The sequence below is a fragment of the Elephas maximus genome, chromosome 16, assembly GCF_024166365.1.
Source record: "Elephas maximus indicus isolate mEleMax1 chromosome 16, mEleMax1 primary haplotype, whole genome shotgun sequence".
Lineage (NCBI taxonomy): Eukaryota > Metazoa > Chordata > Mammalia > Proboscidea > Elephantidae > Elephas > Elephas maximus.
The window spans coordinates 1,570,735-1,593,232 of NC_064834.1; the positions used below are offsets into that span (position 1 = coordinate 1,570,735).

Sequence of the window (22,498 nt, forward strand, 5' to 3'; positions counted from 1 at the left end):
GAAGTTTTTGAGGAGGTGAGTAATATGATCAGCTTTTTCTTTTATTATATTAAACCAAAAAAACCAAACTCATCGCCATCAAGTTGATTCTGACTCATAGCGACCCTATAGCACTGCTCCGTATGGTTTCCAAGGGGTGATTGTATCCAAACTGCCGATCTTTTGGTTAGCAGCCGAGCTCTTAACCACTGTACCACCAGGGCTCCTTCACTATATTATAGGTAATAAAATGTTATCTGGATTTACAGAAAACTACTGTTAGGAAACTTCGAAGTAATTATAGCATGAACAACCTAAATGAGATGTTAGAGTTCATGACTCTTACAGGAAATTCTGTGCAAATAACACAGGGACTAGAAAGAAGAGGTGAAGTTCAGATGGTAACAGTAGGATGGCCAGCGTTATTTTGAGTTACAGTGTGGATAATGAAGAAGGAGTCAGAAATCCCTCTGATTCTTTTGTTGTAAAGGGGAAGAGAAGGCACAGTGGACAACTAAGGGGTTCTCGGAATGATAATGAGTTCGCCTTTATATTGTTTGTAGACATCCACGTGAAGTGGCAATTTGTATTTGAGACTCATAAACTAAGTACGGGGTTTTAATGGATGTTTGGGGATTATCCACATAGAGATGTTTGGAGAAAAAGACATAGGTAACACCAATCAGGGAAAAAATACAGACAGAGAAAGAGGAGGGTTGAAGATAGAACAGTGAGGAGAGACTGGGAATGAGGAATACTGGCAAAGTGTGTAGCACTATGAAAAACCTGAGGTTATAGAGAGATACTGAGTGGGATAAAGAACTGGTGAGAGGTATTTAAGATTTGCTGACAAATAATATAGAAGTTTACATAACTTATAACTTAACGAGCAGTTGCTGTCGAGTTGACCACCTGCTCCACAGGGTTTTCAGTGACTTTTTTTTTTTTTTCAGTAGGTCATCAGGCTTTTCTTCTAAGATGCCTGTGGGTGAACTTGAACCTCCAGCTTTTCAGTCAGCATCTGAGCATGGTCCTTAATAATTGAATATTTTCATAAATAGAATGGATTGTGTGAAGCTTCTGTTTATAAAGTTTTAACATATAAAAACAAGGAAGAAATTACATGAGTTTAAAAGTTAAACATTTGAAAGATTTTAAGCTGGTGGTAGAATTTTTTAACCCATGTATTTGCAGTTCCCAAATGAAAGTAGTTTCTGATTTCTCCGTCTCTGCTTTTACCATAGATAATTGGCCTTCTGAATGTGTTCACACCGCAGAAATCCCTGGAAGAATTTCAAGATGTGTAAGTATGATATTTAAAATGTTATTATTAGTACACTATTCTTAGATTGTTGCTGCACACTTTAGCTGTCATCTGTTTTCACCCATGAAGTTACATAGTCATGGAGCTCATGGATGCAAATCTTTGCCAAGTGATTCAAATGGAACTAGACCATGAAAGAATGTCCTACCTTCTGTATCAGATGCTGTGTGGAATCAAGCACCTGCACTCGGCTGGAATTATTCATCGGGTTAGTAGAAAAAACTATCATCATATTCTGTTGTCATTGAGGGGAAATTCACGTAATTCAGAACAAGCATTTTAAAGTGTAAAATTTACTGATACTTAGTACATTCAAATGTTGTACAGCCACCACCTATGTCCAGCTCCAGAACATTCTCACACTCCAAGCACTGTGTCCATTATGCAGTACTTCTCCTTTCCCCTCTGCCTCAGCTTCTGGTGACCACCAGTCTGCCTGCTGTACCTGGTCTGCTTATGTCTTCTGGATATTTCATATCAGTTGAATCATCCAAGATGTGCTGCCTTGATTTAGCATAATGTTTTCAAGGTCATCCATGTAGTAGTATGTATCAGTACTTCCTTTTCATAACTGAGTAATCCTTGGTTGTTCATCTATCCCATTATGTTTATTCATTCATCCATTGCTAGACATATAGGTTTCTACCTTTGGCTGTTGTAAATAGTGCTGCCGTGGACATTCGTGTACCATTATTTGTTTGACTGCCTATTTTCATTTCTCTTAAGTATATACCTAGGAGTAGAATTGGTGCATCACATGGTAATTCTGTGTTAACTTTTTGAGGAACCTCTAAACTGTTTTCCATAGTTTTATATTCCTGCCAGCAATGGATGACGGTTCCAGTTTGTCCACATTTTTCCCAGTACTTGTTTCCTTTTTTTTTTTTTTTCTTTAAATGAAAGCTATCCTAATGAGCGTAAAGTGGTTTCTTATTGTGGTGTCATTTTTCCCCCCAACAATTCCTACACCATAATTCAGTGACATTGATTACATTTTTCAAGTTGTGCAGCCATTGCCGCTAGACTTTTCTGCATTATTCCACCACCATTGACATATATTCAGTGCACCCTAAGCAAAAACTTCTCATTGTGGTTATGATTTGCATTTCCCTAATGCTAATGAAAGGAGCCCTGGTGTTGCAATGGTTGATTTTAAGCTCTAGTCTGCTAACCAAAAGGTTGGCCGAAGACCTGGTGATCTGCTTCTGTAAAGATGACAGCCTGGAATATCCTAAGGGATGGTTTTACTCTGTCACGCAGGGTCTCTGTGAGTCAGAATCTACTTGGTGCACAGAAGAACAACAACAGTGACTGATGACGCTGACCATCTTTTCAAGTGCTTGTTGGCCATTTGTATATATCTTCTTTGGAGAAATGTCTGTTCAAGTCCTTTGCTCATATGTTTTAACTGTTTTTATTATGAAAGGGCACTTCATTCCTTTCATTCCTATTTTACCAAATGCCTTTCCTGCATCAATTGAGATGATCATGTGGGTCTCCCCTCCCCCGCCCCCGCCTTGTTCTTTTAATTAATATGTATTACACTAATTGATGTACCTATGTTGAATCACCCCTGCCTTTCTGGAAAAAATCGCATTTGGTCATGGCATATGATGCTTTTAGTATGGTATCAGATTTGCTTTGCTAGTGTTTTGTTGAGGATTTTTGCATCAAGTTGTGTCTGTAAGGGGTATTGGTCTACTTTTCTTGTCATGTCTTTGTCTGGCTTTGGCATCAGGGTAATAATGCCAGCCTCATGGAATCAGTTGGGAGATACTCCCTTCTCTCTTATTTTTTGAGGAGTTTCTTCTCTAAATGTTCAGTAGAATTTACTAGTGAAGCTATCTGGTCCAAGACTTTTTTTGCTGGGAATTTTTGATTGCTGATCAGTCTCCTTACCTTTTATATAGTCTGTTCAGATTTTCTGTTCTTTTTGAGTCAGGTTTAGTAGTTTATGTTTAAGAAATTTTCCATGTCTTCTGAATTACTTTGTTAGTGTACAGCGTTCATCATATTCTCTTACAATTCTCTGTTTCCATAAGATCAGTAGTAATGTCCCTATTTTCATTCTGATTTCAGTAATTTTGGTCTTTTCTGTTTTTTGTTTTTGTTTATTTCTTAGCCAGTCTATATAAAGGTTTGTCAATTTTGTTGATCTTTTTTAAAAAACATTTGGTTTTGTTAATTTTTCTCTTTTGTATCACTGATCTGGTCTCTAATATTCATTATTTTTTTCCTTCTGGTGGTTGTTGTTAGGAACCATCGAGTTGTTTCCAAGTCATAGAGACCCAACAGAACTAAACACTGTCCGCTCCTGTGCCATCCTTACAATCATTGATATGCTTGAGCCCATTGTTGCAGCCACTGTGTCAGTCCACCTCGGTGAGGGTCTTCCTGTTTTCCGCTGACCCTGTACTCTGCTAAGCATGATGTCCTTCTCCAGGGACTGATCCCTCCTGACAACATGTCCAAAGTATGTGAGACACAGTCTCACCATCCTTGCTTCTAAGGAGCATTCTGATGGCATTGTACTTCAGGATAGATTTTGAAATGTTCTTTTTAACGAGGAATACAATGCCATTTCTCTTCAAGTTGTCAGTTCCGGCATAGTAGACCATATATGATTGTCAGATTCATAATGACCAATACCAGTCCATTTCAGCTCAATAACGCCTAGGATATCGATGTTTATGTGTTCCGTTTCATTTTTGACTACTTCCAGTTTTCCTAGATTCTTACTTCGTACATTCCAGGTTCCGATTATTAATGGATGTTTGCAGCTGTTTCTTCTCATTTTGAGTCGTGCTACTTCAGCAAATTAAGGTCCCGAAAGCTTGACTCCATCCACGTCATTAAGGTCAACTCTAGTTTGAGGATGCAGCTCTTCCCCAGTCATCTTTTGAGTGCCTTCCAACCTGGGGGGCTCATCTTCCAGCACTGTATCAGACTTTGTTCTGCTGCTATTCATAAGGTTCTCACTGGCTAATGGTTTTCAGAAGTAGACTGTTGGGTCCTTCCTCCTAGTCTGTCTTAGTCTGGAAGCTCAGCTGAAACCTGTCCTCCATGGGTGACCCTGCTGGTATCTGAATACCTGTGGCATAGCTTCCAGCATCACAGCAACACACAAGCCCCCACAGTGTGACAAGCTGACAGACACATGGGGGTCCTTCTGCTTGCCCGGAGTTTTATTTACTATTCTTTATCTAGTTCTTTAAGGTGTCAAGTTAGGTTATAGATTTGAAATTTTTCTTCTTTTTTAATGCAGACATTTCAGCAGTAAGCTTCCCCCTAAGCACTTCTTTAGCTGCATTCTGTAAGTTTTGGTGTGTTGTGCTTTTGCTCATCTCAGAGTATTTTCTAATTTCCCCTGCGATTTCTTCTTTGACCCCATTGGTTGTTTAAGAGTATGTTGTTTAATTTCCACAGATTTGTGAATTTTCCAGTTCTCCCTCTGTGACAGATTTTTAGTTTCACTCCATTGTGGTCGCTGAAGATACTTTCAGTGATTTCAGTGTATTTAAGTTTATTGAGACTTATTTTGTGGCCTAACATATTATCTGTCCTGTAGAATGTTTCATGTGGACTGAAGAAAAATGTGTGTTCTGTTGTTTTTGGGTGGAGCGTTCTCTGTTTATTAGGTCTAATTGGTTTATACTGCTGTGCAAATTCTGTTTCCTTATTGATCTTATGTCTTTCAAAGTGAGGTATTGAAGACTCCAACTACTATTGTGGAACTGTCTGTTGCTCCCTTGAATCCATGTATTTTGGGGTTCTGTTGTTAGGTGAGTGTGTGTTTGTAATTGTTACACCTTGATGTATCGACCCTTTTATCGATATGTAATATCCGTCTTTCTCTCTTGTAACAATTTTGGCTTGAAGTCCACTTTGTCTCATACTAGGATAGCCACCCCACCTCTGTTTTGGTTAACGTTTGCCTATAATATCTTTTTCCATCCCTTTAATTTCAACTTGTATCTTTCTAAAGCCGATCTCTTGTAGACAGCATACAGATGAACCATGTTTTTAATCCACTCTGCCAATTTCTGCTTTTCAATTAGAGAGTTTAATCCATTTACATTGAAAGTAATTGCTCAGAGGAAGGACTTCTGTTATTTTGCCCTGTGTTTTTAGTATGCATTATACCATTTTTGTTTTTTCTTTCCTCCTTTACTGCCTTCTTTTATGTTTAATTGCTTTTTGTACTTTTATGTTCAATTGATGTTTATAATATACTATTTGGATTCCTTTCTCATTTCCTTTCTGTGTGTGTTTTTTAAGTTACGTTCTTAGTGGTTACCCTCCGTTTTACAATCATCCTCTTAAACTTATAACAATCTATATTTTTTTTAACTTTTATTGTGCTTTAAGTGAAAGTTTACAAATTAAGTCAGCCTCTCTTATAAAAATTTATATACATCTTGATATATACTCCTAATTGCTCTCCCCCTTATGAGTCAGTCTGCTCCTTCCCTCTGCTTTCTCTTTTCGTCTCCATTCTGCCGGCTTCTAACCCCCTCTGCCCTCTCATCTCCTCTCCAGATAGGAGATGCCAACATACCCTCAAGTATCTACTTTATCCAAGAAGCCCATTCTTCACCAGCATCTTTTTCTATCCCATTGTATGGTCAGATCCCTGTCTAAAGAGTTTGCTTTGGGAATGGTTCCTGTCCTGGGCCGACAAAGTCTGGGGGCCATGGCCACCAGGGTCCTTCTAGTCTCGGTCAGACCATTAAGACTGATCTTTTTACAAGAATTTGGGGCCTCCATCCCACTACTCTCCTGCTCCCTCACGGGTTCTCAGTTGTGTTCCCTGTCAGGGCAGTCATTGGTTATAGCCAGGCACCATCTAGTTCTTCTGGTCTCAGGCTGATGTAGTCTCTGGTTTATGTGGCTCTTTCTGTCTCTTGGGCTTGTGATTACCTTGTGTCCTTGGTGTTTGTTATTCTCCTTTGGTCCAGATGGGTTGAGACCAATTGATGCATCTTAGATGGCCACTTGTTAGCGTTTAAGACCCCAGTCGCTGCTCTCCAAGGTGGGATGCAGAATGTTTTCTTAATAGATTTTATTATGCCTATTGACTTAGATGTCCCCTGAAACCATGGTCCCCAAACCCCTGCCCCTGCGACGCTGGCCTTTGAAGCATTCAGTTTATTCAGGAAACTTCTTTGCTTTTGGTTTAGTCCAGTTGTGCTGACCTCACCTGTATTGTGTGTTGTCTTTACTGTACTATCTAATTATTGAGCACTCCCCTCCTTCCTTCCCTCCCCTCTCCCGTACCATCAAATATTTTATTCTCTCTTTAAACTATTTCTTGAGTTCTTATAATAGTGTTCTACAGTATTTGTCCTCTTGGAACTGACTAGTTTCACTCAGCATAATGCCTTCCAGATTCCTCCATGTTATGAAATGTTTCACAGATTCCTCACTGTTCTTCATCCATGTGTAGTATTCCATTGTGTGAATATACCATAATTTATTTATTTATCCATTCATCCGTTGATGGGGACCTTGGTTGCTTCCATTTTTGCTGTTGTAAACAGTGCTGCAGTGAACATGGGTGTGCATATATCTGTTTGTGTAAAGGCACTTATTTCTCTAGGATATATTCCAAGGAGTAGGAATGCTGGATCCTATGGTAGTTCTGTTTCTAGCTTTTTAAGGAAGCACTGAATCGATTCCAAAGTGGTTGTACCATTTCAGAGTGTATAAGTGTTCCAGTCTCTCCGCAACCTCTCCAACATTTATTATTTTGTGTTTTATGGATTATTGCCAGCCTTGTTGGAATGAGATGAAATCTCATTGTAGTTTTGATTTGCATTTCTCTGATGGCTAATGATTGTGAGCATTTCCTCATGTATCTGTTAGCTACCTGAATATCTTCTTTAGTGAAATCTCTGTTCATATATTTTGCCCATTTTTTAATTGAGTTATTTGTCTTTTTGTAGTTGAGTTTTTGCAGTATCATGTAGATTTTAGAGATCAGGTGCTGATGAGAAATGTCATAGCTAAAAAGTTTTTCCCAGTCTGTAGGTAATCTTTTTACTCTTTTGGTGAAGTCTTTGGATGAGCATAGGTGTTTGATTTTTAGGAACTCCCACTTATCTAGTTTTTCTTCTGCATTGTTAGTAATGTTTTGTATTCTGTTTATGCCATGTATTTAGGGCTCCTACCGTTGTCCCTATTTTTTCTACCGTGATCTTTATCGTTTGGATCTTTGATAGATTTTGAGTGTGTTTTTGTGCATAGTGTGAGGTATGGGTCTTGTTTCATTTTTTTGCAGATGGATATCCAGTTACGCCAGTACCATTTGTTAAAAAGACTGTCTTTTCCCCCATTTAACTGTTTTGGGGCCTTTGTCAAATATCAGTTACTCATATGTGGATGGATAAATGTCTGGATTCTCAATTCTGTTCCATTGGTCTGTGTATCTGTTGTACCAGTACCAGGCTGTTTTGACTACTGTGGCGATATAATAGGTTCTAAAATCAGGTAGAGTAAGGCCTCCCACTTTGTTCTCCTATCTCAGTAATGCTTTACTTATCCAGGGCCTCTTTCCCTTCCGTATGAAGTTGGTGATTTGTTTCTCCATCTCGTTAAAAAATGTCATTGGAATTTGGATCGGAATTGCATTAAATCCATAGATCGCTTTTGGTAGAGTAGACATTTTTACAATGTTAAGTCTTTTTATCCATGATCGAGGTATATTTTTCCACTTACGTAGGTCTCTTTTGGTTTCTTGCAGAAGCGTTTTGTAGTTTCCTTTGTATAAGTCTTTTACATCTCTGGTGAGATTTATTCCTGAGTATTTTGTCTTCTTGGGGGCTACTGTAAATGGTATTGATTTGGTGATTTCCTCTTCGATGTTCTTTTTGTTGGTGTAGAGGAATCCAACTGATTTTTTTATGTTTATCTTGTACCCCGATGCTCTGCTGAACTCTTCTATTAGTTTCAGTAGTTTTCTTGATGATTCCTTAGGGTTTTCTGTGTATAAGATCATGTCATCTGCAAATAGAGATACTTTTACTTCTTTCTTGCCAATCTGGACGCCCTGTATTTCTTTGTCTAGCCTAATTGCTCTGGCTAGGATCTCCAGCACAGTGTGAATAAGAATGGTGATAAAGGGCATCCTTGTCTGGTTTCCGACCTCAGGAGGAATGGTTTCAGACTCTGTCCATTTAGTATGATGTTGGCTATTGGCTTTGTATAAATGCCCCTTATTATGTTGCGGAATTTTCCTTCTATTCCTATTTTGCTGAGAGTTTTTATCATGAATGGGTGTTGAGCTTTGTCAAATGCTTTTTCTGCATCAATTGATAAAATCATGTGATTCTTGTCTTTTGTTTTATTTATGTGGTGGATTACATTGTTTTTCTAATGTTGAACTATCCCTGCATACTTGGTATGAATCTCACTTGGCCATGGTGAATTATTTTTTTGATATGTTGTTGAAGTCTATTGGCTAGAATTTTGTTGAGGATTTTTGCATCTAAGTGCATGAGGGATATAGGTTTGTAATTTTCTTTTTTTCTGGTGTCTTTACCTACCTGTTTTTGGTATGAGGGATATGGTGGCTTCATAGAATGAGCTTGGGAGTATTCCATCCTTTTCTGTGCTCTGAAATACCTTAAGTAGTAGTAGTGTTAACTCTTCTCTGAAAGTTTGGTAGAACTCTGCAGTGAAGCCATGCGGGCCAGGGCTTTTTTTGGGGGAGGGGGAGCTTTTTGATTACCTTTTCTGTCTTTTCTTTTTTTATGAGTCTATTTAGTTGTTCTGCCTCTGTTTGTGTTAGTTTAGGTAGGTAGTGTGTTTGTAGGAATTCATCTATTTCTTCTAGGTTTTCAAATTTGTTAGAGTATAGTTTTTCATAGTAACCTGATATGATTCTTTTAATTTCAGTTGGGTCTGTTGTAATATCGCCCATCTCATTTCTTTTTCGGGTTATTTGCTTCCTCTCCTGTTTTTCCTTTGTCAGTTCAGCCAATGGTTTATCAATGTTGTTGATTTTTTTCAAAGAACCAGCTTTTGGTCTTGTTAATTCTTTCAGTTGTTTTTCTGTTTTGTATTTCATTTAGTTCTGCTCTAATTTTTATTATTTGTTTTCTTCTGGTGCCTGAGGGTTTCTTTTGTTGCTTTCTTTCTGTTTGTTCAAGTTGTATGGATAATTCTTTGATTTTTGCCCTTTCTTTTTGCATGTGTGCGTTTATGGATATAAATCGCCCTCTGAGCACTGCTTTCACTGTGTCTCAAAGGTTCTGATAGGAAGTGTTTTCATTCTAATTGCACTCTATGAATTTCTTTATTCCATCCCTAATGTCTTCTATAATCCAGTCTTTTCTGAGCAGGGTATTGTTCAGTTTCCAAGTCTTTGATTTGTTTTCCTTGCTTTTTCTGTTACTGATTTCTCCTATTATGGTCTTATAATCTGAGAAAATGCTTTGTAATATTTCAGTATTTTGGATTCTGCTAAGGCTTGCTTTATGACCTAATATGTGATCTGTTCTAGAGAATGTTCCACGTACACTAGAAAAGAAAGTATATTTGGCTGCTGTTGGGTAGAGTGTTCCGTATACGTCTATGAGGTCAAGTTGGTTGATTGTGGCATTTAGACGTTTCTTTTTTGAGCTTCTTTCTGGATTTCCTGCCCTTCACTGAAAGTGGTGTGTTGAAGTCTTCCTACTATTATTGTGGAGCTGTCTATCTCACTTTTCAATGCTGATAGAATTTGTTTTATGTATCTTGCAGCTCTGTCATTGGGTGCATAAATATTTAATATGGTTATATCCTCCTAGTGTATTGTCCCTTTAATCATTATATGGTGTCCTTCCTTATCCTTTATGATGGATGCAACTTTAAAGTGTGTTTTGCCAGAAGTTAATATTTCCACTCCTATTCTTCTTTGATTGTTTGCTTGATGTATTTTTTTCCATCCTTTTAGTTTATTCGTGTCTCTTAGTCTAAGGTGTGTCTTTAGTCTCTTGTAGGCAGCATATAGATGGATCATGTTTTTTATCCATTCTGCCACTCTCTGTGTCTTTATTGGTGCATTTAGTCCATTTCCATTCAGCATAATTATGGATAGGTATGAATTGAGTGCTGTCATTTTGATGTCTTTTTTCTTGTGTTGTTGATGGTTTCTTTTTCCCACTTAATTTTATGTGCTGAGTAGATTATATGTTGTCCTTTCCTCATATTTTTTGATGTTGATTTTCTTTCTGCTGAGTCTTTTTTTTTTTTATCTTAATTGTTAGGATAGTTTGTCTCCTTTGTGGTTACCTTGTTATTTACCCCTGTTTTTCTAAATTTAAACCTAGCTAGCTTTTATTTCTTTGTATTGCCTGATCTTCCCCTGCATATTGAAGATCTATGACTACATTTCTTAGTCCCTCTTTATTGTTTTAATGTTATCTTCTTTTACATAACATTACTTTTTGCCTGTTTTGAGTGTTTTTCAATCTGGATTTATTTTTGTGACTTCTCTGTCTGGGTTGACTTCTGATTTCTCTGCCTAGTGTTCTAGTCTGGGGTTGATACCTGATATTATTGATTTTCTAACCAAAAAACTCCCTTTAATATTTATTATAGTTTTGGTTTGGTTTTTATGAATTCCCTAAACTTCCATTTATCTGGAAATGTCCTAATTTCACCTTCATATTTGAGAGACAGTTTTGCTAGATATATGATTTTTGACTGGCAATTTTTTTCCTTCAATCTTTTATATAAGTCATGCCTTTGCCTTCTTGCCTGTGTGGTTTTTGCCGAGTAGTCCGAGCTTATTCTTATTGACTCTCCTTTGTAGGTGAGTTTTCATTTATCCCTAGCTGCTCTTTTATCTTTGCTTTTGGCAAGTTTGATTATAATACGTCTTGGTGACTTCCTTTTAAAATCTACCTGATGTGGAGTTCGATGAGCATCTTGGATAGATATCTTCTCATCTTTCACGATATCAGGGAAGTTTTTTGCCAACAAATCTTCAACAATTCTGTCTGTATTTTCTGTTATCCCTCCCTGTTCTAGAACTCCAATCACTTGTAGGTTATTTCTCTTGATAGAGTCCCAGATGATTCTTAAGGTTTCTTCATTTTTTTAAATTCTTATCGGATTTTTCTTCAAATGTATTGGTGCCAAGTGCTTTATCTTCAAGTTTATAAATTCTGCCTTCCACTTGCTCATTTCTGCTCTTCTGACTTTCCATTGAGCTGTCTAGTTCTGAAATTTTATTGTTAATCTTCTGAATTTCTAATTGCTGTCTATGGATTTTTCCAGCTTATTAAATTTTTCATTGTTTCTGAACAACCTTTTTAATTTCTTCAGCTGCTTTATCTGTGTCTTCCTTGGCTTGTTCTGCATATTACCTGATTTCCTTCCTGATGTCTTGAAGGGTTCTGTATATTAATCTTTTGTATTCTGCCTCCAATAATTCCAGGAAGGCACTTTCATCTAGAGGATTCCTTGGTTCTTTGCTTTGAGAGTTTGTAGAGGCAATCATGGTCGGTTTCTTTATGTGACTTGATGTTGAGTGTTGTCTCTGAGGCATCTATAAGTTATTGTATTAGTTTATTTCATGTTTGCTTATTGCATTGTAGCTTCTTGCTTTGTTGTGTTTTGATATGCCCAAATGGGTTGCTTGAGTGAGCTAGCTTGACGTCCTTTGGAGCTGTGATGTCCTGCCCCCAGATGGCTAGAGCTTTTATCAGGTATATCAGTCTAGGAGTCCATTCACTTTTCTTGTATGAATTGAGCCCAGGTGTCCAGGTAGCTGCTCATCAGTATGTGATACAGGCTCTGTCCTACAGTCTTAGAGGGGCAGGGGTGATTGGTGTAGGCCTGGTACCTGGTTGCAGCAGGGGGTCACGCTCTGAACAAGGCCCTAAGGGAGGTGAGAATCATCCCCCAGATGTCTCTGAGGAAAACATGTCCCTGTTCCCTAGGGCATACAGGTGTGTGGGTTCTGCAGATGGACCATGGGCACCTGGTGTTTTTAATTGTAGGGACTGGGAGGTACCAGTTATCCTGGGACCCCTGTCACGGGTACCTGGGCGACCCGAGTGCATCCACAAGTCCTTAGGCCCCTGATGTGGGTAGGTGAGGACCCTGTTTAATAGACAGCATGGAGTCAAACAGCAAACACCCACCTCTCCACCGCACTACTGAAACAGTTGTAGTCTGCCAAGAAGAGCCTGTTCTGAAACAGGCCCACACAGGTCTATGCAGGGGGGAAATCTACTCAATGTCCACGGAGCGTTTTTGCCTGGATAGGAGCCACTTCTGTCCTGAGCTCCCCTGGTTTGTGGAGCTCGCAGATTATCTTTTCCCCTAATTGCGAATTTATTCCTTCTCCAGGGCCAAGAGGATGGCCCTAGGAGCTCATCTTGGTGTATCTCAGGCCCAGGGAAATCAACAGCCGCTGAGCCAGCTTAGGGGTGGTGGGTGCAGTAAAATATACACAAGTACTTACCTTTTGCCGAGAGCGCCGTTCTTCTCTAGTTCCGGAGGTGTGAGTAGGCTGTGTGGGTGGCTGCTGCTCCCTGTGGAAACTGTGGCCGAACCCTAGTACCAGCCCGTCGCAGCTGCTCCCGGGAATGGTGCCTGAGGGCTCCCTACGATTCGGGTCTGATAACTCCTCTCCACTTCTGAACTGTTTCTTCCTCCCATGCCCCTCAGTTTGTTTCCTAACTTTGCCTTTGATGTTCAGGGCGCCTAGCTTGTCATAAATATACTTGTTTCACTTGTTTTTTCGGGTCTTTGTTGTAAGAAGGCTTACCGGAAGCATCTGTCTATTCTGCCATCTGGCCCCGCCTCTGTAACAATGGAATTTGAATAGTGCCACCTTCCCTTCAGTAACCCGTTGCACTTGAGTCAGTTCCGACTCATAGTGATCATGTAGGACAGAGTAGAACTGCCCCACAGGGCTTCCAAAGTGTGTAATCTTTATGGAAGTAGACTGCCACATCTTTGTCATGTGGAGCAGCTGGTATGTTCGAACTGCTGACCTTTTAGTTAGCAACTGAGCACTTAACCACTGAACCATTAGCTTCAATAATATATGAAATCTCTGCTCCTATTTGGCAAGGCACTACAAGAGAGGGGCATGAATGGACTTCAAAAAGAATTGGCCACTTTAAAAGTAGAAATAAAAGGAGAAGAGGATTCAGAATTCAGGGTAGTGTGTAGCAGAGAGAGCAGTGCTCACCAACATGCTAAAATCTACTCTCCCTCAAGTTCCCTTATAGTTCCTATGATTAGTGCAGCCAACAGGCTTTGAGCAGAAGAGATGTCACTGCTCTTTTTTTGTCACAAATTAACGTCCTTATGCATTATGTGCTCATTAACATAGATTTGTAATTACTGCCTTATGCATTTGTCTTTTAAGTCATAGGAAAAGAAAGAGGAGTTACAAGTAAAATTATGGTAATACTGACTTGTATTTACCTCTATAATTTCCTCTACTAAACCTGTTGCCGTTGAGTTGATTACTTTAGACATTTCTTACAGGGCAGGTATTTTGGCAATGAACTCCCTCACCATTTGTTTATCTGATAATGTCTTAGCTTTTCTTTCAGTTTTGAAGGATAGTTTTGCTGGATATAGAATTCTTGGTTGACCATCTTTTCCTCACAGTGCTTTAAATATATCATCCCACTGTCTCCTGGGTTCCATGATTTCTGGTAATTGAGGGTCCCTTTTACTGCTCTCTTCTTGCTTTCAAGATTTTCTCGTTGGCTTTGGACAGTTTTACGATAGTGCATCTTGTGTAAATTTGTGTCTTTTTTCACATTTGGGGAGTTATCCGCCATTATTTCTTCCTGCCCCTTTTTCTGTCTCTTCTCCTGCTAGGACTCCCATTATGTATATGTTGATACACATAGGCAAGTATATATGGGCTAAAACCACAGAAAATAGAGCTGGACAAACACAATAGCATTAGAAGATTTTAATACGGTCCCTCGGTGCCGACAGAGAATGTAGTAAAAATAAAGTACAACTATAGAAAACACATGTAGTATAATGATGTTGAGCTAATAAGAGACGTACTGGAATCTGTTACTGATGACAAAGAACAGGGTTTTTTTCTAGGTCAGGCTGCTGGGAAATAGACTCTAGGATGGAGCTGAACATGTTGAAAGCTTTCTGGGGGTGCTTTCAGGGTCACCATCTGGAGGGAGTAGAGGAAGTGAAACTGGGCGGTAAAAACTGGCTCAGATGCGGCTACTTCAGAGGCCTCAGCTGATGTTTCCAGTGGTCGTTCATGCTGGTCCTGGGAGGGTATGTCCTTGGAGAAGGTGATTCTTGGTGTCTGAGGGCAGTTCCTGGAGAGAGATTTGCTGAAAACTGTCAGCCACCAGCAGTCTCCAAGCTGGAAGAATGAGTGCTTCCGTTTTGAAGCAAGGATCTGAGCAGGCATCATAGCACCCACCACAGGCCATGCCTTACACCACTTGTTCCCGCTTTCTTCATAGAGTAAGTTCTGAAAACTTTCTCCAGGATTTTGTTTGGTTTCTTTTCTGGGATAGCATAAGACGTTTCGTGGAATGAATTACAGAGCCTACTTTTGCAGCTAGTCTTGAGGCCACAGTTGATATTCATCTGTCCGCTCTGCTGTTCATTCTGGATTCCCTTCACCCTAGGCTGTACTTCTGTTGGTCTGAGACTGTGTACCTGGTGAAATAACTTGAACTCTGATCCATTCGGAGTCCAGTGCAAGTCAGTGTTGGGGACGGGGCTCAGAGACACAAGCTGAATGAGGGTCCACCATCTATGTAGTTACTGGTCACTGTGGCAAGGGAAGAGAAAGCTGAATGGTGTATACTGTCTCTTCTGAGCTTCAGCCTGGAGGTGACACACATCTCTTCTGCTCAAAGCCTGTTGGCTATGAGGGAACTTGAGGGAGAGCAGATTTTAGCATGTTGGTGAGCACTGCTCTCTCTGCTACACACTACCCTGAATTCTGAATTCTCTGTCTCCTTTTATTTCTACTTTTAAAGTGGCCGATTCTTTTTGAAGTCCATCCATGTCTGTCTCTTATAGTGCCTTGCCAAAAAATGCAGCCAGTAGTCACTGACACACACTCGAAGGTTTTGCCTTCTAACATCTTCTAGAGCAAGAGTCAATAGATGTTTTTGGTAAAGGCCAGGTAACTATTTTAGGCTTTGCTGACAATAGTCTCTGTCACAGCTATTCAAGTCTGCTGTTGTAACAGGAAGGCAGCCCTAGGGAGCAGGTAATTGAGTGAGCATGGCTGTGTTCCAGTAAAACTCTTTGTCTAAAACAGCCAGGCCATTTTTGGCACATCTTCTTCTAGAGCTCAAAGCTCATGAAGCAAGTGCTCTGCCCTCCTAATAATTGCAGGCGACAGCTTCATGAAATATTTTGCTACTGTCTAACCTGCACTACCACCGTTGTGGTCTTTGATGTTAGTTTCCCCACTACCTGCTGCTCAGCCCCATGATCCCGTGGTTTTATAATGGGAACAGCAATTACATGGTTTTATAATGGGAACAGCAATTACATAGAAAACTACAGTGTCACAGTAGGCTAGGATATGCTGAGGTGCCAAGCAAACCAGAATTCTCACTGGCTTCAACTCAACAAAGGGCTATCTCCACACCGTACGTCCAGTGCAGGCCGTGGCAGGGTGGGTACGGCTCCCACACCGTATGTCTAGTGCAGGCCGTGGCAGGGTGGGTATGGCTCCCACACCATATGTCCAGTGCAGGTCATGGCAGGGTGGGTACGGGGCTGCGACTCTGCTTTACGTAGACGCTCAGCAACGCACAGTGACAGAGGGTTCCCTCTCTGGAACGTGACTGATCACCAGAGTAGGGAGGGCAGGAGGCTGTATGCCAGCCCTTCTAGTTTTTGTTCCTGCTCACATCCTATTAGCCAGAACTAATCATGTGCCCTTGCCTGACTGTAAGGGGCTGGAAGAGTGGGAGGGAGGGGATAGACTGTTAGCTTAGCTCCACAGCCTCTTCCACACATTCATAGTTGCGGAATTATTCTCATATGTATTCAGCAGCATTACTGGCATCTTTAGGAAGACTCACGCCGACATTCAAGGGTGAATTTTAGTTCGTATTCTCTGAGGCATTTTTCATAGTTTTTTTCTTAACAACATCATCTATTCCTAAAATAGTTATGTTGCTGTTAATTCCTCTGAAATGAAGTATTTCGGAATGGAGCCTTATTTCTAGACCAAAATGTACAAGTGCAAAAAACCACTGATCTTTGTCACCATAGACATTGCAAAAGTAACCAAGTTTGTAATATTTGTTCTTGAACATGCAGTGTTAGCTTGGTGAAATAATGTGTCTTGGAAATACTGACAACTTTGCATTTACAGAATGGCAATAATGAAAATCCTCATTTTGTTTCACTAAGCATGTTGATGCAGGAGCCCTGGTGGCACAGTGGTTAAGAGCTACAGCTGTTCAGCAGAAGGTCAGCAGTTCGAGTCCACCAGCTGCTGCTTGGGAACCCTATGGGACAGTCACTATGAGTCAAAATCAACAACAATAAACAAAGCCTGTTTACATCTTTTTATGTTTAATTTCATAAAACTGTTAGATATATGTTTTCAAGCCATCCATGATGGCCTGACAGAATATCTTAAAGATAACATACATGCTTTCCTGACCACAAGCATTACAAAAGAGATCTTGTCTTTAAGGCCAGTGTTTTTTTCCTTTGTAATCACTGATACTTAATATATGAGCCGAAGTCCTAAATACTGCACCCCAGTACAGACAGTGGGGTATATTTGTGCTGTGGGTATATGCTTGCTTTCTTCTTTGGTCCCTTGGTTCATAATAGGGTTCATTGGAGCTAAAGGCAGAGTGCTTTGAGCATGAAGCCATGAGTGCCCATGCTGCTGCCTTCTTTTCAGTGGGCCAAGTGGAAAATTCTTCACCAAGACGTTTCAACAGCAAGTAATTATATGGATTATGACACTAAGATAATGACGTCCTGCTTCTACAGGCAGACAAAATTTTTTAAGCAAATTTGTGTGATTTCACATGGGAAATTAATAATGGAAAGACTAATAATGACTATTCTGGTATTTTATAAATGGACATTAGACAATACAAAAGGCAGAGGATAACCCATTGTTGGTCCATAGTATCTGTAGAAAGCTTATTGTGGTTTAAAAAAAATACTGGTAGTGTAATATGTAGATGACCGTAAGTACCACCTCTCTTTTACCATAATAGCTCTTATGTGAGCTTTGGGATGCCTTTTTAAATCCTTTACTCCATTTCACCTAAAATTTCTAGCTAATCAAATTGCTAGTAAATAAAATATTACTAAGCTCTCTAACAACTCTATATATTTATAAATTAAAAAAAGTCCACAAAGCTAATTTCTCAGTTGTGCTGAGTCTCTGCACTGAGATCTGTTACAGTGAGAGAGATGAACAGTCAACATGAATCATTGTGCAAACAACAGGGTAACAACTGGGAACTGCAAGATGTTCGTATATATCATAGCAGGGGTTTTTTTGTTGCCTTTTTTTTTTTTTTTAAGGACTTGAAGCCCAGTAATATAGTAGTAAAATCAGACTGCACTTTGAAGATTCTTGACTTTGGACTGGCCAGAACTGCAGGAACGAGCTTCATGATGACACCTTATGTGGTGACTCGCTACTACAGAGCCCCCGAGGTCATCCTGGGGATGGGCTACAAAGAAAACGGTCAGCAAACCTCACTTACTTGAAATACAGTTCTCATTTATGTTCTTTTGTTCACCAGGTTTTTTATGCGAAATGTGTAAGCTGAAGTCCACAAGTAAATGTGTATCACTGATTTAAATGTGTATCAGGAGCTTGAAAGTAACTACACATTTTGTCCGAAATGTTTGGAAAAACTCAGGGCCCTGTTTAAATACAAATACACACACCATCAATACCACCATTAACTAAAGAAATTGCTGCTGTGGCCCCTAAAACTGAATATATGCTATTTGCTTGCCTAGGATTATTGGTTTTCCTATGTACCAGCATAAAACGTGAGAGTTAATTCACCTTTTCCTATTGAACTTAGAGTTGTCAGCTGAGTGACTTACTGTCAAGTAATAGTCATAGCACTTGGTGTAAACCTGCAGAGCTACAATAAGGTCATTCTTCGGAGCCAGGGGTAATTAAGGTGGCCTGTTGGAGGAGGAAGCAGCAGAGCCCTTTAGAGCTAGTTTTGTATATGAATAAGGCTTACCATGTTCTTAGAAAGCCTTCACTGAAATTGACGGTATCTCTTCTCCTCCTTGCGGCTTTTAAAATCTTTTTGTTAAGATTACGTACAGAAGTTGTGTCATGGATATTTAATGAAAGTTCATGACTCTCTACCAATCTGTAGGGGAAGACTTAATGTAATAGCTTTTTGCCAGAAAAATTCTTGGAAAAAAATTTTCTCTAATGGACTGATTTATGAATATTAAATTTTCATGAATGTTGAATCATACCAAAATATACAAAAAGGTTGGTCTAAAATATTAGGAAAACTTCATTTCCTTAGGTTTTCCAAAAGTTATTTCCAGTTTCACTCTTAAGACTCTTCAGTGAAATAGCAGAAAGTACAGACGCTAACTTCCCGAGGGCTCTGACGTGGTAAAGGGTGTACTTCTCTCTTACATCCATTCTTGCCCTTAAAGAATTTGGGCGTTCAAACTTCAGAACCAAAGCGAGTTTCTGAGGCTTTTCCTTTTAAATTACTTACTCTTCCCCCTTCTCCTCCTGAACTGTGGCCATAACTCTCCCCTTTTTATCTGCTATTCTAACCCAAAGGTGTGAATTTCAGGGTATGTTGTTAGTTTTAATAAAGCAGGTGGAAATCCCCAAATTGTCTGTTCCTTGTCTGGCAGATCCTTTTCAGCACTGGCCAGAGCTTCCGTTTGAAGTTGGGAGAGTGAGTAAGTTTGCTGGGAGACTCTGGCAAAGAGTCTGTGGGAACTTCCATGCCGCACCCAGCCAAAACTGACTTCCGGAACAAAAAGAAGTGTTGTTGAGGGATTTAAAAGGCTTTCTGTAGGAGACATAGGACATACACTGCTGTTACTAACTTTTCTTAGTTGTTTATTCTCTGTGTTCTTGTTTCTTTTGGGATAGTAGGGTAAATGTAGTGTGATGTTGCCAAGAAAGTAATTTGACCTTTAATTTAGAATAAACACAGTATGTCTCAGCTAAATAAATATGTTTAATCTAGCTTGGAAAATTTTGAAGAGCTTTAACTTTTTAGTGAGATACAATCTATGTGTTAAATATTTTAATATGCTAAATTTTTTCTGCTCATGCTTTTTGCTTTTATTTGACTTAAAGAAAGAGTATAATGCACAGTGGCGCTTCAGAATCACAGAAAGATTTCACGTTTACAATCCCGCTACCTCATGTACGTTTTTAGCCTTATTTTCAAAGTTTGTGTCTGGTTCTGTTCCATACTTTATCAACAAATTATTAGGTACAAAATAGATAGGCTTTCTTATTATGTAATTCTGTGCATTGCTCTCACTTTAAAATTAGATGTGTAGTTAAATGACCACACTTTGTTTTCTTTTGTGAATCAAAGCCTTTTGGAAAATATTTTGTTTTAAATTTATTCCATTAGCTAAAATTAAAATCACTTTTTTCTTTTTCTGATGTTTTTGCAGCTGTTATATAATGTTATATAATATTATATAATGCAGTCATACTATGCTTCTTTGATTTTAAATGACCTTTTGCTTTGCTTTTCCTTCTTTTGTGCTGCAAACATAAGTGGATTTATGGTCTGTGGGGTGCATTATGGGAGAAATGGTTTGCCACAAAATCCTCTTTCCAGGAAGGGACTGTATCCTTGTGCTGCTGCAGCAGTTCAATTAGCGAGACGACGAAGTTCTGTGTGTTCTCTAAAGAAAATGAACACGGCACATTCATACCTGTGTTTTACTTAAGAGACATGAAGTTTGTGGCTGTTACAGTTCAAAAAATTATATGGGTAAGAAGCTGGAATGTTTCTAGGCTGCACCTGGCAGTAGGACATACAGTCTCTGCTGGTAGTCAGAGCCCATCCACTGTCACTCATTTTTTTTTTTTTATATTGCTTTTTATCATTTTAAACTGTACATGGTGTGTGTGTGTGTGTTTTTTTTTAATGTTTATATATATATTTTTTTTATTTTAACCAAAACCTTTATGTTAATGTCATTGCATTTTGTTTTCAGTTGACATTTGGTCAGTTGGGTGCATCATGGGAGAAATGATCAAAGGTGGTGTTTTGTTCCCAGGTACAGATCGTATCCTTATCTTTGGCCTAAAATGTAGCCTCTAAAGGTCAAAATGTATGACAGCACTCCAGCTTGGTCAGGTATAATGTATTTTGTCTCTCCCTAATAAATAATAATGTTAAATTACGCTTTGAAAATACCACCTGCTATTTAACACAGACCTTCCTTCCCCTCATTTATTGGTTGTTTCATATGTCAATTCAGAAAACTGCTCAATTATAATTATCCAGTTACTTGCTGGCTTTGAATTGATTTATTTAACCTAAATCATTAATCATAGCTTGCATTAAGAATTTCTAATAGTTATATACTTGAGTAAGTCTAGAGGTACTTCGGATTTGATACAGATTTCGGAGCTGTCTGGTGCTTTTGGTCACACTTTTGTTTTCCTTCCCCCCTTTTCATTGTTTATGTTCTGTGTGCTTTGTCTTTTGCTTGTTGTCTCATTACACAACATAACATTAATCCTGCCATCTGAGAACTTGAACAGTAATTGTTTTATATGGTGATGATTAGATTTGGGTTCGTGCTTTTTGTTCATCTGACTATTTTTAATATTCATATTAACAGTGATCCATCATGTGTTTATCAACTAGTAAGAGTTACTTAGAGTTGTTTTAGGAGGAAGAAATGGAAACACCATATTCGCTAAGTTACAATAGGCCTTCTTCTTCAAGGGCCTGGAGTGTAAAATCTAGGAGAAAGGAGATCAGAAAATCCTAACCTTTACAACTTAGCCAAGTGTTGATCTTTTTCAAAGAAGTCTGAGAGCTTTAAAAAAATAAAAGTTATTAACGTAAGCTACATAAAGAGTGGCAAAAGAAAATGCCACCTTCTCCACAGCTGTCATTTTCTTCCTGCTGCGCATTCGCTGTTGATGTAGGAAACTCAAGGGCAGGACTTGCAGAAACAGTCCTTACTCTCCAGGAGATGCATTCACATTTCTGATAAGCTGGAAGAGGAGGCAGGTTTTGTAGGCCGGAATTGTGTGCCGTTTGCATTTAGTGTCCCGTGGGTGATGATTACCATTATTCTTTGAGTCACTTATAATTTGTACTTAAAATTTCTGAATTTTAGCTTCCATTTCTGTAGTAAGATCAGTATTAGTAGCCCCTCCCCCACACGTACACACACAATAAATAAAGTTAACCGGGCTTATTTATTGATCCTTTCTGTCCACCTGCAGTCTCCGCCTTTTGCAGTGTGGCTGTAAGACATATAATTGATAGCTGCCACATTCTTTCTTAGGATTTTTTAAAAGAGCCATTTTCTTGTTATTTTAATATGGTTATGATGTATATGTTGAACATTAGCTATGGAGTATTTTTCTTAGCAACTTGATATTAGATATTGATCAATGGAATAAAGTTATTGAACAGCTTGGAACACCATGTCCTGAATTCATGAAGAAACTGCAACCAACAGTAAGGACTTATGTTGAAAACAGACCTAAATATGCTGGATATAGCTTTGAGAAACTCTTCCCCGATGTACTTTTCCCAGCTGACTCGGAACACAACAAACTTAAAGGTACCTTTTATAAATATATACATTTAACCTCATTTTGTGTGTGTGTGTGCGTTCATTCAAATTCCTGTGGGAATAACCCATGGTTACCTCTGGGTGGTAGAACAGTGTGAGGTTTTAGTTATTCTTAATTTTATGTATTTTAATCGTATATTTGACCTGATTTTGTAGTAAAACGTATTTTTTTAAAAAACATATACTTCAAAAATTAATTGTAGTCTCTTAATGATAACTTGAAAACCTTTACACGCTGTGTGTACATTAACATCCCTGTCTTTGCAGCCAGTCAGGCAAGGGATTTGTTATCCAAAATGCTGGTAATAGATGCATCTAAGAGGATCTCTGTAGACGAAGCTCTCCAGCACCCGTACATCAATGTCTGGTATGACCCTTCTGAAGCAGAAGCTGTAAGTGCTTTTC

At 39.0% G+C, this 22,498-nt stretch overlaps 1 protein-coding gene across 5 annotated transcripts in view; it reads left to right on the plus strand.

Moving 5' to 3' along the window:
• The window catches only part of MAPK8 (mitogen-activated protein kinase 8), an 88,349-nt gene that overhangs the window by 50,812 nt on the left and 15,039 nt on the right, over positions 1-22,498 (plus strand). For 4 of the 5 annotated variants that reach the window (XR_007513410.1, XR_007513411.1, XM_049854941.1 and 1 more), the window contains exons 4-9: positions 1,224-1,282; positions 1,373-1,511; positions 17,825-17,990; positions 20,489-20,560; positions 21,899-22,081; positions 22,361-22,485. Coding sequence is in view for 3 of the 5 variants with exons in the window: in XM_049854941.1 (XP_049710898.1) it covers positions 1,224-1,282; positions 1,373-1,511; positions 17,825-17,990; positions 20,489-20,560; positions 21,899-22,081; positions 22,361-22,485 (744 nt within the window). In the remaining 2 variants the exon portion in view is untranslated. Of the gene's footprint in view, positions 1-1,223; positions 1,283-1,372; positions 1,512-17,824; positions 17,991-20,043; positions 20,116-20,488; positions 20,561-21,898; positions 22,082-22,360; positions 22,486-22,498 lie in introns of all 5 variants that reach the window. The other variant, XM_049854942.1, reaches the window with a different exon arrangement.